At 47.7% G+C, this 15067-nt stretch overlaps 7 protein-coding genes across 7 annotated transcripts; 3 read left to right on the top strand and 4 right to left on the bottom strand.

Annotated features, from left to right (window-relative positions):
• Positions 1–548: 548 nt before the first annotated feature.
• On the top strand, positions 549–1402 carry DFJ58DRAFT_727566 (uncharacterized protein; the record flags this gene model as incomplete). Its single annotated transcript, XM_041385492.1, has 3 exons — positions 549–1009; positions 1070–1173; positions 1227–1402. The coding sequence occupies 3 exons, from the start codon at positions 549–551 to the stop codon at positions 1400–1402; spliced, it is 741 nt and encodes a 246-aa protein (XP_041244293.1).
• Positions 1403–2274: 872 nt separating this feature from the next.
• On the top strand, positions 2275–3306 carry DFJ58DRAFT_727565 (uncharacterized protein; the record flags this gene model as incomplete). The annotated part of the gene is made up of 3 exons (XM_041385491.1): positions 2275–2666; positions 2724–3019; positions 3080–3306. 3 exons carry the CDS (start codon positions 2275–2277, stop codon positions 3304–3306), a joined length of 915 nt encoding a protein of 304 aa, XP_041244292.1.
• A 1401-nt stretch (positions 3307–4707) lies between these two features.
• DFJ58DRAFT_727564 (uncharacterized protein) lies at positions 4708–6358 on the bottom strand (the record flags this gene model as incomplete). Its single annotated transcript, XM_041385490.1, has 8 exons — positions 4708–4814; positions 4866–4964; positions 5009–5170; positions 5217–5258; positions 5311–5430; positions 5494–5590; positions 5643–5720; positions 6149–6358. The coding sequence occupies 8 exons, from the start codon at positions 6356–6358 to the stop codon at positions 4708–4710; spliced, it is 915 nt and encodes a 304-aa protein (XP_041244291.1).
• A 223-nt stretch (positions 6359–6581) lies between these two features.
• DFJ58DRAFT_727563 (uncharacterized protein) lies at positions 6582–7226 on the top strand (the record flags this gene model as incomplete). The annotated part of the gene is made up of 3 exons (XM_041385489.1): positions 6582–6675; positions 6725–7047; positions 7098–7226. The coding sequence occupies 3 exons, from the start codon at positions 6582–6584 to the stop codon at positions 7224–7226; spliced, it is 546 nt and encodes a 181-aa protein (XP_041244290.1).
• A 2908-nt stretch (positions 7227–10134) lies between these two features.
• DFJ58DRAFT_727562 (uncharacterized protein) lies at positions 10135–10667 on the bottom strand (the record flags this gene model as incomplete). Its single annotated transcript, XM_041385488.1, has 2 exons — positions 10135–10314; positions 10407–10667. 2 exons carry the CDS (start codon positions 10665–10667, stop codon positions 10135–10137), a joined length of 441 nt encoding a protein of 146 aa, XP_041244289.1.
• Positions 10668–10911: 244 nt separating this feature from the next.
• Positions 10912–11188, bottom strand: DFJ58DRAFT_628027 (uncharacterized protein; the record flags this gene model as incomplete). The annotated part of the gene is made up of 2 exons (XM_041381151.1): positions 10912–10962; positions 11012–11188. Coding segments are annotated over 2 exons (228 nt in total), but the record flags the coding sequence as incomplete, so codon positions are not given.
• Positions 11189–11814: 626 nt separating this feature from the next.
• DFJ58DRAFT_702897 (cytochrome P450) lies at positions 11815–14117 on the bottom strand (the record flags this gene model as incomplete). Its single annotated transcript, XM_041383637.1, has 12 exons — positions 13752–14117; positions 13576–13705; positions 13336–13524; positions 13129–13280; positions 12961–13076; positions 12789–12909; positions 12723–12736; positions 12479–12668; positions 12365–12421; positions 12291–12315; positions 11973–12239; positions 11815–11905 (listed from the first exon to the last, which is right to left on the bottom strand). The coding sequence occupies exons 1-12, from the start codon at positions 13942–13944 to the stop codon at positions 11815–11817; spliced, it is 1545 nt and encodes a 514-aa protein (XP_041244287.1). The 5' UTR covers positions 13945–14117.
• Between the last annotated feature and the right edge of the window lie 950 nt (positions 14118–15067).

Genomic DNA, 15067 nt, shown 5'->3' with positions numbered 1-15067 from the left:
TGTAATAGTCACTTTGATCTCTTTGCATCATCAGGAGTGATACCAACGGCACAATTAATAAGTATATGATCACCGATATGTCTAGAGCACTTTATGACCTCTGTTTCTACTCTGTAGACCCACACATGCATCTACACTGCTCGATAAGTCTTGTAGCAATGGTGCTCTTACTATTCGGCACAATCTAACCCTTACATGCACTTATGACATCGGGTATGTCACTCATTACTCACAGGACACATCTGCATTTTTTTTGGCTCATTCCATCCACCGTATCAATGGTCTCCTCTTTTCAGGTCCTTTTCTCCTACATACCTGCTGTGACATGGCTTGGACAAAGAGGAGTACAGGTGTTCAGCCTCAGTTGAATGACTGAGAGACCACCGCTCTGCAGTCCCATATTGAGGATTGGGAGAAGGCAAGTGGGAAGGAACGACAACTGATATTCAAAGCAGCCACCAGGGAGGCCAAGGTCTTGGCTCCAAAGATGGACAAAGAGCTGTTGAAGGAAAGGAAATATGTAAGTGTTTAGTCTTTGACACCGAGTCATGCTGCATTTCAGTCACCCTGGACAGACATACCGACAGTGGTTCCACAATCACAAGAAGGTCCAGACCAATTTCAAAGCACCCACTAAGCCAAAAAAGAAATGGACGGCACGGCGAGTCATTGAGGAAGAGCGCAAGGCCGAGATTCTTCAGCAAATTCGGGAAGAAATTGAGGAAGAGACTGGAGAGAAGCCTGCTCACAAGGAAGTACTGAGGAGGTATCAGCCAACCATGACAGCAATCATGCACCGGCTGGACAAAAAGGAGTTGCAGGAAGCTGAGGCAAAGGCTGATAAGTGGATGAATCAAGCCCCTGATGCCACTGTCCAGGCCAAGACAGCTAGGAAGAAGGGTGAAAAAATGGTCAAGAACTTCGCCAAAGAAATGTTTACTCAGGCCGGTATGAGAGTCTTTGTTTTGGGTTCCTGGAAGGATGAGAAGGGGGGGCTGCTTACATCTGGGTGAGTTCTTCCAGTCACTCGTCGGTCGGTCGGTCATTGTGCTTACTTTGGTTGTTGCAGGTTTGACTTCAATGAGCAGCTTGGTAAGGGATCCAGCTTCATGAAAGACAAGGACTGGCAGGCCATCCTACCAGTATGGGAAGATTTCATTGGCGATGCATTTGGTGAGTCTCTCCAGTCCTTTCAGAAAGACTTGTATTCAATCCATGTCTCCAAGACCATGATCAAGACCAGGATGCCACACTGCTTGGAGGCACTCGGTGGGTCCCAAAACCATACCATGAATTCAAGCTGGACCATTTGGGTTCGCCGATGTTGCCCGAGATGGGCGATTTATCCCTCAAGACCAAGAAGGCAATGATTCAGGTCATTCCTTACCATTCATTACAGTAAGCCAGATGACCGATGTGGGTATCACAACCTGGCAGGCACATATAAGAAAGTGCTCAGCCAGTATAAGTGAGTCTCAGCTCTGCCTAGCTGCTATACTCGCAGAATGCAAGAACAGTTCGACCCTAAAGGAGAAGCAAAGGAAAGCAAGGATCCACTGGAATGATGCTGAACAACCCTGGTGAATGGCGGTGAAAGCACGAGAAAGCGTGCACGGGAAAGCGAAGTGCGAAAGTGCGCGAAGTGCGGGAAGGTAGTGCAAGTGGTGCACAAGTGTAGAAGACGGATACTGAGACTGATAAGAGGAAAAGCGCGGATCTAGATGGATACTGAAGGTGCCACTAGCTATAGACTGATGCTAGGGCCTCAAAACAATGATGGACACATGCATTGCATGGAACTAACTGGTGATAGATACTGAGTGGTAGTAAGATGGTGGTATGAAGCTAAGGTGGAATAGTGGGGTGTAAAACGAACATGAGTGTATGTAAGTTCTACCTAAGCGCTCTCCCAGGGCTCAGAGCCGAATAGGGAGCGCTCTAAGTATGTAAATGAGGTAAGGTGATGTAAAGTAAGGGTGCATAACGAAATGGGAAGTGTAATATGCTAAATATGGTCAGATAACGAAAAGGGACATACCGAGGGACTGGTTGGACGATGGATGGATGCTTCTGGATGCTGTGCGACATAGTGTGCTTAAGCGTGAGAAAGCACGCAAGGCGCGCACGCAGGGAATACTGCGCGTTGTGCGGGAAAGTGTCGCGCCTATGGCGCGTTCCACGGGAAAGTGGTGCGCTCTATAGGGAATGACTAGAGGGTGATGGTGTGAGTTGTGCCGTGAAGGCCAGTCATCAGAATTCGTAATATGAGCCCATATGAGCCCACAGAAATGCGAGTCTCTACACCGATACCCATTTTATCATCTGACGCTGGCTGGAACAGGAACATGTTGTGGAAAGCCCAAGGTCCCAGTGCCCTGGAGCAACATCATCAAGGGGCAGTCCAGATTTATCTCCAGCACATACCTACCTGATGATACCAAGATCTTGGAGCCATCCAAAATGCTCCGCACTGATGCCAATGCAATCTTGGACTTTTGGTGGGACCGACAGGAAACCCAGGTTGGACCAACCTTCAGATTCAAAGCCTGGATGGATGAAAAGGGCAGAATGTGTTCTCCTGTTGCCGAGGATGAATCTGATGGTGATGCCGATGATGAGAGTACCAGTGCAAGGCCGACAAGAAAGCCATTGGCGACCACAACATCGTCACTAACCTCAATTCCCAAAGGGCAGCTGAGTTCCACCAAGTGACCCTACATCAGTTCGACCAAGGAAGAATGTGACAAGACCGATGCAGAGGCATCTCCACCAGCAGTCCAACAATGCCTGCACGGCTGCGCAAATGCTGAAGACACCGACCGGTCTGATGACCTACCGGTGCCAAAGAGCTTTGGAAAGTGTGCCAGAGGTCATAAAGACCAACCATCGGTCTCCCATCACCGAACGCCTCCTACAGCAAAGACCATTATTTCTGTACCTCATGTAACTGAGGAATCAGATCAGTCAACTGAAGCCAGCCGTGTTGCCTGCTCCTTCGGCCCAAGGTCAACTCGCCGGGGTATCAAAACTCACTGAGGTCTGGAACACCTTGGTGCATCGCCAATGATACAGCCACCAGCATTGACGTGGACAAGGGCTGCCAGAGATGCATCTCCTGTGGTGCAAGAGAGGCAGCCAAAGAATGTGCCCGCTACCAGAGATCGTGCGCCAAGGAAGGCCAAGTCGGCCAGATTTGCCCCCGGTGTTCCCTCTGATGCACCAGAAAAAGGCACCAGGAGCAATGCTGAGAATACACAAGTCACACGCACTCAGCAAAAGCCCAAGAGGTATACTGACTACATCTAATTCAGCGAACTTGGATCGGTGTGAAAGAGAAATAGCAACTAGGCTGGTTAGAAACTAGCGCTACTTATCCAAATAGGCGCAAGTGTATTATTCGACCCAAGAGGACTGCTATTGAAGCAACTCCCTTCTAATATGCAAGGGTAGCGATAGCACGAAGGACTGATAACCTATGGTGACCTAAGACCAAAAACTGATGAGTAGCGCTTATAGTGGTTAGCGACTAGCGACAAGTGAGTTCCAATAGAGAAATGTGCGTATAAGTGAGAAGCACTATGCAAGTTGTTTTATGTGATAGTGCTATGCGACGTCCGACTAGCAATAGCGAGAAGAAATCAAGGGGAGTGAAAGCGAGGAGTAAGATAAGACAGTGCAAGTGAAATGCCTGATAGCGACTAGATTATAGCTCGACTACCGATAATGATCCCGACGTTGCGAAAGTCAAACTTAAGAGGGAACTTTAGCGACGCACACTTAAAACAAGTCAAGCGACACACGATCAGAGAGATTGGCAAGAGCGGAATCGATTGCACCAAGACTAGGATATAGTGACTAAAGTGACTCCAACACCAGCAAAGGTCCGGGGAAGGGAAGTACTGTACTGTATGTGCGATGGGTCATTTTATCATACTGTGTAAAAGTTCGGGAATGCATAGGTGAGAACAGTAGCGATACTGGCGAGGGCACGATGTAGCAACAGGTAAGAAAACATGCTGCACTGCAGAACACGAGGATACATGTAATAAGACCTGCGACTGAATGAGTAGCGACATTTAAGGAAAAATAATGCACCAGCGGAGGTAGGTGGACATAGGCAGGACATGGGAGGACGGAATACCTAGGCGTCGGGCCGGGTAGTGCACTATGGGAGAAAAGCAGTTCCAAAGCAGATAGCTTGGGAGTTGAATAGCACTGATGACTAGCGCCTTACTCTTTTCCTCTATGCAAGGCAAAATATGCCTATGACACTCATACGCGCCCAGCACTGGTATGATTGTCACATCGGTCATCGGTCATCGGTCAACAGTCATAAGTACACATTTGTTATTGTTACATGTTACATACACTACACTACACTATACCGTGCATATGTCAATGTCAGCCGCCTGCTTTCTTCCTACCTAGCTCCAAGACAGTCAGTGGATCATCAATCTGCCTGAACATTTGCAGCATGTGTTGAATCTTGGCCATATCATTGGTGGCGGTAACATATTGGTTGCGGGGCGTTTTGATAATTAGTGATCAAGGCCTGGTTGGCATGGATGATCTCCGTGACAGCCTTGGTTTTATTATCTCCTTTACAATGGTGGTCAACATTATGACAGCAATGGGCAGGGAAGCCATTAACTTACTCAGGATGGCGCAAAGTCTGTCCAGCCGGTTGTCGGCTTGGTGCAACAATTCCTACCCAGCTTCAACCTGTGTTATTGTCAAGCCTTCGCTTGGTGCTGAAGAGGGTGCCAGTGATGCCTGAATATCTTGACTCCCAGGTGATTCTGAGTTGTTCACCCCTGCATGTAATAGTTAGCATCATCTGTGCCGTGTCAAAACGGCCGACCAACATGAGTTAACTGAGCCAGTAGTGGGCGCCGCAGTAAGATGACCTTCACAGTCACCATCTCCACCTAATTGGGCATCTCCCCAGCACATGTCAAAACCACCTGCAAATGAGTTGAAGCAACTGACACAAACCACCGATACTCACCTTGGTATCCTGTGGCCGAGGTTGCCGGTCGGTCATCCCAACACACGTCATACAGGTGGCCTACATCAGCTGTTGTCGACTGAGGGTCCTCATCCCAGCAAACATCATACGTAGCGGCAGCCGGTGGTGTGGCTGCTTCTACAGTGATTGCAGGGACCGAGCCTACCTGTTGATGAGCTCGGCTCATCCCAACAAAGGGCATATGGACCTGCAGCTGGAGGAGTATCGGGGTCCCAACACATATTGTAATCTAATATACCTGTGAGCAATGACTCAAGCTATGCGACTGGCACAAGACTTACCTTGGCCACCATAGTCTGTGTTGGCTGATGATGCTTCGGCCGGTGCATTGACCGGTGCACTGACTGGTGCATTGACGGTGGGCGCTGGATCGCTTTCAACATCCCAGCACATCTCAAACGCTAGAATAATGATGTATTAGTACATGTCCATGAGATTGAGAATAGAAGATGACATGAACTTACTTTGACCGCTGTACTGGGGTTCGGCCGATGATGAGGCAGTCGGTGTTTTCCACCAATGTCTCAGGCGCAGCTTCAGTGCTCCAGCACATATCAAAAACTAAAATTGTCAAATATTAATAAATGTCGAGTCAATATCATAAGGCACTTACCTTCTTTGCCAAAATGTTTTTGCAAGTGCATCGGCGGTGTCCTTCCTGACTGGCATGGTTGATGGTGTGACTTTCATCCTGTTGTTGTTGGGTGCATGAGTTGGTGGCAAACGGTTTGGCCGAAATGAGTATTTGAACCCAACAGGAAGGTTTTCCTGTGGAAATGATCAAGTTGGGCCTAACTTTGGTGGCACCCACTGGTCCCACGTGAGAAAGAAATTGCTGTTGGTTTTGATCCGCTCGTCCTGTAGTCTCCTAGCTTTGTCAGTGATATTTTCACGAGAATCCATGTACTTGCAATGGTTGTAGTTGGGAGTATATATACAACAATGGATGACTAGACCACCCAGGCCACAACTTCGGCGAAACCCGGCGGTGTCAATTGTTGTGTCCACATTTCATTTCGGCTAATCATTTCGGCTAATCACGGCGGTGGCACAACTTCAATTTGCATTGACTGTTGCTAAGTCCACATCAAAGGCCACAGCTAGTGTTCCCTATATAACTGTGTCGACATCCCACATCATCATCATCATCATCAGCATCATCATCATCATCATCATCATCATCTCATCATCATCATCATCATCATCATCATCATCATCATCATCATCATCATCATCATCATCATCATTGTCACCACCTCCACCACCACCATCATAATCATCATGTCTGCCCAACAATCCAACAATGCCTTGTCGGTCGCCACAAATCATTGCATTCACACCTCAACCGGATCAAACTGTTTCAATCAGATGGCCGGGTGGTGGTTGACTGGGTACATGAAGTTGCCAAGCTAGTAGTGAGTCGTTCTTTCTTTCTTTCTTTCTTTGCAAGATACTCACCTCTCTCAAGTCAAAAGCACTCCAGCAACACGGCAGGAATGCGTCGGTTGTTCCGCCGTTGCTGCTCTCTGCAGCCGCTGAGGTTCGGGCGACAATGAACATCGGTCAGGTCCCCCAATGGGAACGTGTGCGGATGGATTATTCCCACATGGAATCACACCCCTTCTTCCCCAAGACACAAGGGCTTGGTGAGTCTTCCTCTTTCTCAATGCACCATTTTTGTTAACATTGTGATAGCTGCACCTGCACTGGCGCCAGTGCCAACCCCAGTCCCAGTCCCAGTCCCAGTCCCAGTCCCAGTCCCAGTCCCAGTCCCAGTCCCACCCCCAGCTCCCAAGGTGATGTCGGTCCCACCGATCGACTCACTTCCTGTCGAGGCTGCCAAGCTGACGGCTGATAAGGGGAAGCAGCCGGTTCGGGGGACTCGGCGAGCCAGGGAGGATGAGTCGGGTGAGTTGGGCAACGTCTCATGCAAGAAGCATAGGATCGTGTCGAAGGCCATCATCTCTGACATCAAAGATGATGATGGCCAGCTGGGCGGGACCATCATCGTGGTAAAGGTGCGCCTCTAATTCATTTTTTTTCTACTCTATCACTCACAGCATCTTAGCCATCTAAGGTGGCGGTGCCTCAGACTCCAGCCCCAGCCAAGAAGGTGAAGCAGGTGAGATTCACCTCGTCCCCTCGGTCATCACCACTCAGAGATGTCCAGGCTGACACCAAGGAGCACATTGACTGACCGATGTGGGTATCACAACCTGGCAGGCACATATAAGAAAAGTGCTCAGCCAGTATAAGTGAGTCTCAGCTCTGCCTAGCTGCTATACTCACAGAATGCAAGAACGTTCGACCCTAAAGGGGAAGCAAGGAAAGCAAGGATCCACGGAATGATGCTGAACAACCCTGGTGAATGGCGGTGAAAGCACGAGAAAGCGTGCACGGGAAAGCGAAGTGCGAAAGTGCGCGAAGCGCGGGAAGGTAGTGCAAGTGGTGCACAAGTGTAGACGACGGATACTGAGACTGATAAGAGGAAAAGCGCGGATCTAGACGGATACTGACAGTGCCACTAGCTATAGACTGATGCTAGGGCCTCAAGATGATGATGGATACATGCATTGCATGGAACTAACTGGTGATAGATACTGAGTGGTAGGAAGGTGGTGGTAGGAAGCTAAGGTGGAATAGTTGGGGTCTAAAATGAACATCAGAGTATGTAAGTTCTACCTAAGCACTCTCCCAGGGCTCAGAGCCGAATAGGGAGCGCTCTAAGTATGTAAATGAGGTAAGGTGATGTAAAGTAAGGGTGCATAACGAAATGGGAAGTGTAATATGCTAAATATGGTCAGATAACGAAAAGGGACATACCGAGGGACTGGTTGGACGATGGATGGATGCTCCTGGATGCTGTGCGACATAGTGTGCTTAAGCGCGAGAAAGCGCGCAAGGCGCGCACGCGGAATACTGCGCGTTGTGCGGGAAAGTGTCGCGCCTATGGCGCGTTCCACGGGAAAGTGGTGCGCTCTATAGGGAAGTCATAGTGGATGATGGTGCGAGTTGTGCCATGAAGGCCAGTTGTCAGAATTCGTAAAATGAGCCCATATGTGCCTGCAGAAACGCAAGTCTCTACACCGAGTCTATCATGGGCAAGTATATTTGTAAGACCGATCCATTGACAGAGCAGTGTCCATGACACATCTATATGCTTTGGGTGTCAGCCTATTTGTATATATCGGTACCACTGCCCACTCGGCCAACCTGTTCATATCGGGCACATATTTCATACACTACCTACCACACAATACCTACCAAATGCAATAGGAAAGTGTACACTTATCTACTATACCACACTATGGGCCCACTGTTGGTATCACATACACACTTGACATAGGGGTGTCGGCCCATCTGTATATATCAGTACCACTGCCCACTCGGCTGACCTGTTCATATCGGTGTAGAGACTCGCATTTCTCCAGGCTCATATGGGCCAAATTCACGCTTTTTCATGACGCCCTCGATATCCATGCAACGCGCCTTCTAAATCCGAAACGCGCCTTGAACGCGACAAACGCGCTAGCGCGTTTCTACCCATACACACTTTTGCATATCAAGTATCCACATTCCTGCAGTCGTGCATCCGTAATAACGCGCTGTGTCGCATTTCATCTTCATCGCGTTTCGCGTTTCGTTGTGTTTCGTCTTGGTCGTGTTTCGTGTTTCGTTGTGTTTCGTCTTGGTCGTGTTTCGTCGTGTTCTGTCATGTTTCGCCTTTGTCGCATTTCACGCTGTCGCGTTTTTCGCGTTGCGCCTCACCTTCTCTCATCCTCGCATTGACGAACCCTCACTACTGCCTGCTCGCACCTTCCCGGTTACGCACATATGCGCCTTGGCGCGTACCAGCGCGTTTGAGCGCGTTACATCAGACTTCATCGCACTTCCCTAGGATCCGTCGCCCGTCCTCCACATGTCCTGTCCTAGTCCTCCAAGGTCCATTGGTGCGTGCTCTTTTCACTAGAACTCATATGGTGTCACACAGGCACTTGTACTTATCACTATGTTACATTATGGACCCTGACTTACCTCATCACCTACCTTAGTGCTCCCTACTCGGTTCCGAGGCCTGGGAACTCGCTTAGCATACTTACATGTCAGCATGTTCATTTTTCTGTTACTCACTCCCGCTCGACTACTATCAAAAGTGTATAGTTCAAGTTTCTAGCAGAATACACTTGTTTCCCTCTAATTGGCGCTTTGACACCTTTAAGTGTCTATTTCTACCTCTATCAAAGCCCTGATTCTCCCATTTGATTGTCGCCTCTACTCGAAGCACTCTGCTGTGATCGCACGAAGAGCGCCTTGGTATTGAAGCGCGCTTTTCTGCACTTTCCACCTTATCAGCATGTTTAGGCGCTTTTAGCTAGTGCTCTTCGCTTTTGGGTACATTACTTGCCTTAGTGTCCCATCCAGGCTTGGAGACCGAACTGCTGGTTATAGATCCCCCTCACCTTTCACTAGAGGAATCTTTCTCAGTCGCAATCCCCTTGGGACGACTTTCCACTCGTATCCAGAGGAGCACTTGAGAGCCCACTTCCCACTCTTCCCCCTAGCACGCAGCTATCATTCCTCGCCCTCATCGGGCATATATTTCATACACTACCTACCACACAATACCTACCAAATGCAATAGGAAAGTGTACACTTATCTACTATACTACATACTATAGGCCCACTGTTGGTATCACATACATACTTGGCATGGGCCCACATTGGCTGGCATGTGTAGAACATGGATATTTCAACATTAGTTGTATGTATTTATCAAGGGTAAAGTGACTGCAGTATGTGGTAACCCTTGTCTGATACTAGTCTGCACATTCCCGTGCTAGGTGCGCACATTCCTGCAGTGCTATTCATGTTCCTGCACCTTATCCTGCACTATTCCTGTGGTTATAGTGCTATCAGAACAAAACACCACTGAGTAATACTAGCTAAGATGACATGAAGTCCTGTAAAAAAAGTTTGCGTATACTGTCAACATCAATAGCTAAGTATGAATCAGCAATGGAGATGTCACACGTGAAATGCTTGATAACGGCTATGACTTCATTGTCCTGCAAACCCTCTTTCAGCAGCTGTGTGATAGCCCTCTGTCAGTGCAAAGGAATAGGATCAACAGAGTGAGTAATGGAGTATGATGTGCGCTCCTGCAAAGTGTTCACTGCAATGCCAAAGGTCGCATTGAGGTTGCAGATATCCAAGCCCATCTGCTGGAAAGCTTGAGGGACAGTGACATGCGAGGATTTCACAGACTTTCCAAAGACAGATGGTTCCTTTGTAGACCCAGAAGGACAAGTCAGCAATCTTGTGCTGTTGTCACCCTCAGCTTTGTGTTTTCCAAAAGCCTTTGATTCAGGTTTGTCACCTTCAGCTTTGCATTTTCCCAAACCCTTTGATGCAGGTTTGGATAGAGAGAACATGCTGGTAGATGTGCTTGGTGTGGAGGGGCAAAAGTAGGTTGCTGTGCTGCATCAAAGGGGGCAGGTGGGGGAGGGGGTGGCATCACAATGTTTGATCTCCCAGAGGCATTCTCAAGGTCATTAAGCACACACTCCTGCTCCAGCATGTTGACATCATAGAAGCTTGGTTGTTGGGGAGCTGCGCTGCTAGAAGAAATTGAGGCCATTGAGAGGGTGCTGAGCTGCAGAAGGGGTGAAAAGTGGTCTGGCCAACAGCCTTTGAAGGCAATATTTCCACCAAAGGTTCATGCAATGGCCAGCTTTTATTCCTGTAAGGCTTTGCAGTGGACATACGATGCGAAGTGTCAGTATTAAAATGATTGAAATGAAGTGCAGGACTCACTCTAATGATATCGGCCTAAATCCCCTCAGATTTGAATGTAATATCAGCACCACATTCTGCACTCCATGAACACCAGAGTAGTGCGCAACTCTGTCAATGACAGTGTACACAGTGCAGAGCTGGACACTTGTTAGTATGCAATATATTTCATGGCAATAAGAGACATACATGAGTCCATTTGGTTGAACAGGCATCACCTGTCCCCACCACACCAGAAGTAGTGATTGGGGCAAGATGTGCTGCAACTTGGTTCCAAAATGTTCTGTCGAAGTTGAGTCCATCACCTCCCTTTGCGTGATTCTCCTTGATATATGCAATAAACTCCTTTTCATCCTCCAGTGACCAATGACACCTAGATTCCCCCTCCTGGCTCTGACTCTCAAGTTGCAGACTTTTTCTTCCTGGGCACAATCACACATTTGCCCTTAGAGTGACGAGAGAGAGAGGAAGATGATGATCATGTAGAAGGCATGTTAGATGATATCTATTATTGGTGGGTCACACGTGTCACACAGACACCAACAATGACAAAGCAAATACATTTTGAAATTTGGATTGTTAATTGCGCTCAAATTTCGTGGCTGAACAGACCCATAGATTTACAAGATTGCAGTGGGCAGGTTTAATAGGAAGGTGATACATTACAGGACAGAGTTGATGTATTATGGTCTATGTGATACATTGCACCAGCAGGACAGGCAGCAGGAAAGGTGAGGGAGGTGATACATTGTGGTCTATGGACCACAGGCTCTGATATAACATCAGCCTTCTACAATGTTAGATATTGATATATTATACCTACAGGGTATTGTGGAATGGTTCGGACTTCAACATCTAGGACTTCAAATCCCACGGAAAGTCAACCAGTGTGCAGAATCAGGATTAATTTCAAATTATGACATGTACAAAAATTCTGTTATCCTCCATTTAGTCTTTAGATATACATAATTGTAGAGCTGACCAAGCTCGCTTCATGTGCTGAGGTCGATTACGTCTGCAAGTATGTGGGCAGTCATTTCCGGGTGTCGGGGGACGACACGGCAAGGAAGAGATTCCGGATGTCTGAAGTTTATCGCATCGATTAGCTCACGGTACTCCCTTGGATGATGGTATGGAACAAGATACTTACGAAATTAGTCCAGTGGACCATTGGAAGATAGGGTCTACTTCTTTGCCTTCGTTGTCCAATGGTCTCATAAAACGGAAAGTTGCTAGCAGAGACACTATAGAAATCCACAGGGAAGCATCGGCGAAGTACTTTCCAACACATACTCGGCGCCCGAAGCCGAAAGCGAAGTCGACAGTGTCGTTATTCAATTGTCCATTGGCTATAAAAAACCTCTCTGGTTCGAAGTCATCAGGGTTCGGGTATTTTACTTCGTCTTTTGATATGGCCCTGTACCAGTCGCCTTAACTCAATTCAAGACTAGCAAGTACTATGACTTACCAGATATTTGCCATAACAATTGCGCCTACAGGATGGTTAGCAGCGAAAGTGATGCGATACAGAAAATACCAGACCTTTGGGGATGTAATGACCATTGTACACGTCGCTCTCCGCAGTGTAATGCGGCAAACCTGATTTGTCACATGGAAGTGTAAGATCCTGACACACGATGGATGAGATCAACCCACCGAGAGGGAACACCGGATGCCATCTAAGCGTCTCGCGCAAGACTGCTTCCACATACGGCAACGAAGGCCGGTCTTCAAAGGTAGGAAGTTGGTCGGTGCCTATAACTGTCTCAATCTCCTCTTGTGCACGTTTCTGTACATCTGGATAGAGCATCATTGCAAGAATAAAGACACCTAGGGTCGACGCAGTCTGAATATCCGTCAGTTCGTGGGAAACACGTTAATGTAGATAAGCGGGACTGACCGTTTCAACTCCAGCTAGATACGAGCATGTGTTAGTAGTGTCACTCGAAAATAAATCTGGTCATACCAATGAATGCTGTGGCAGAAGTCGACTTCAACGCAAGCTCGAATTCGCCCACATTACTACCGGATGTGTCCAACCGCTTAAAAGACTCCGAGATCATACACTGGTTCGAAGTTGCAGTCATCTACGCTTCATGTTGATAGGATTCATTCTTATTCAGGGCATAAATGCTTACTGCGCGTTCTCGTGCATAGTTGAACGGGATGTTGACCATAGCGGCAGCATTCTTTTGTGATTGGATAGCGAGTCTTTTAAATCTCGCTCCAGGAAACCAAGAAGGCAATTTCAGCACTATGTCAAGTCAGAGATAACTTTCTGGACACTTAGACTGATTAAAACTTACAAAACGGAAATGTCTCCAGGATAGCTGAAGTCTGGGGGCTTGCCATCTCCAAAAAGACCTTGATCGCCTTTTCAGCGGTAAGTAAAAGCGGGTCATTATTCGTCTTGGCCTCGTAATCGTATACAGTAGACATGATGACAGAAGAGGCGAAACTGGGATTACCACGTTCTTATCATTAAGCTTGCCGAAGGATAAACTATCACTCACAGTTCGATGTGGTGCTGGTAGTGCTCGGGGGCTTCTATGATGCCCTGCAACAGCTGACGAGCTTTGCGAAGTTGAATAGGTAAGTAATCTTTTGCCGCTTCAGGTCGGAATGATTGATGGAAAATTCGCCGATGCAATCTCCATTCGTCAGAATACCTTAACATAGAACTGTTAAATTCGGATCCGATTCTATGAAAGTGTCAGATGTATATATAGCATGTTGGATGTTGGTTCTCTTACGCCTTTGTGCTAGAAAGCGGTGGCCTGTCAGAATAAATACTAGAGCGATGCTCCAACAGTGCTTTGGCGACTTCCTGCGATTGTAGAACAATAATTTGGCGTCCGAACAGTTTACAATAGATGACGTTCCCTTAAAAAGTAAGGAGGTTTGTTTCCTGGAAATCGATGGACTCTACCGTGTGTCGATGCCCACTGTGTGAAGCTAACCCATGGCTGACTGCCGTTGAGGTCGAGCAGGTTACCTAGCACAGGCAAGCCCTTGGGGCCAGGGGGAAAGGAAAGATTGGACGAACTTCTTCGTCGAACTCGGTGAACAGCTAGAGAGAGGCATATGATAGTAGAAAAAAAGATGATGGAAGAGGCGAACATCTCGAGCGATGATAAATATTCGCGCCTCACAAGCCTCAGCTTATATATCTTCGAAGCATCGAACCATCCTATCTGAGTCTAGAAAGAAATTTGCTGCCACAATCATGTTAATACCATGCCCTCCTGGGACAAGCAATCAAGTGCCCAGATCCTAGTATCATGACGAATTTCACCTGCAAAAATGGATGAAGGTAAGGCTAGGTCAAGTCTCACAATTGGGAGCATTCCCGATCTGTGTATTTTATGTGGGCACAGCATAGTACATACACATGCTTGAATTAAGATAGATACGTCAGCGACAATGACACCTGTCTCCCACGAGACGTCCCTGCAAGTCCCTGCAGTGGTTCTGCTGTCAGGCTGAGCCTTGGCTTGACACTTCAAAGGGACGAACTACCGTGACTACTTACGATGTCCAACTTGAACACAAATAGCAGATGAAACCCGAAATTATGGCAAAATGCGTGTGTGGTGAAAAGGCGGTGCAGACTTGGAAACTTGACAGTGAACAAGCCTGTCATAATATCGGTTACTACTCATTGATCTGGCCGAATGACTCGGAGTGGTAACCGATAATAGGAAGACGATACATTCGGTCACGCCAAATGATAATATGAGGTTGAATGAATCGAGTAATGAGACCTGCTGCGCTTCATTTCATATCTCAGATCTCAGTACTCAGTAGTTAGCCGGCGCAACTAAGCTTTACCATCAGGTAGCACTGGAGTGACCTGTTAGCATTCCGAAATAGATCGGCTCTACCATTCAACTGACGTTATTTAGTAAAGGTTGGACCCCGCAGACTGTGTTGGAGAAAGGTACGAATCGTTTTTCATATGTTGTCGTCCTAATTACACATTTTCGTTGTCCTACTCGTCGAGCTCGCGGTCTTTGCAAACAGCATCCTCTGCCTTTTTTCCCAACCCTTGTGCCCATGAATACCGCCACCTCTCTGCATCCTGCCAATTCCGCGCCCGCTCTTTCAACCTCCAGCCTGGCTGCCTAGCTATGCCGTCGCCGCCGGTTGATTTTTTCGCAACAGCGCATCACGACCGGGCGGCACGCCCGCGTCAGGATCTAGCGCTCTCCTTCGCGCTCGTCGTTGACATCTCCCTCGTTGTCT

Source organism: Suillus subalutaceus, assembly GCF_016647625.1.
Source record: "Suillus subalutaceus strain FC151 chromosome Unknown DFJ58scaffold_48, whole genome shotgun sequence".
NCBI lineage: Eukaryota > Fungi > Basidiomycota > Agaricomycetes > Boletales > Suillaceae > Suillus > Suillus subalutaceus.
Note: the sequence above shows the minus strand (reverse complement) of the source record. Positions and strands in the feature narration are given on the sequence as shown.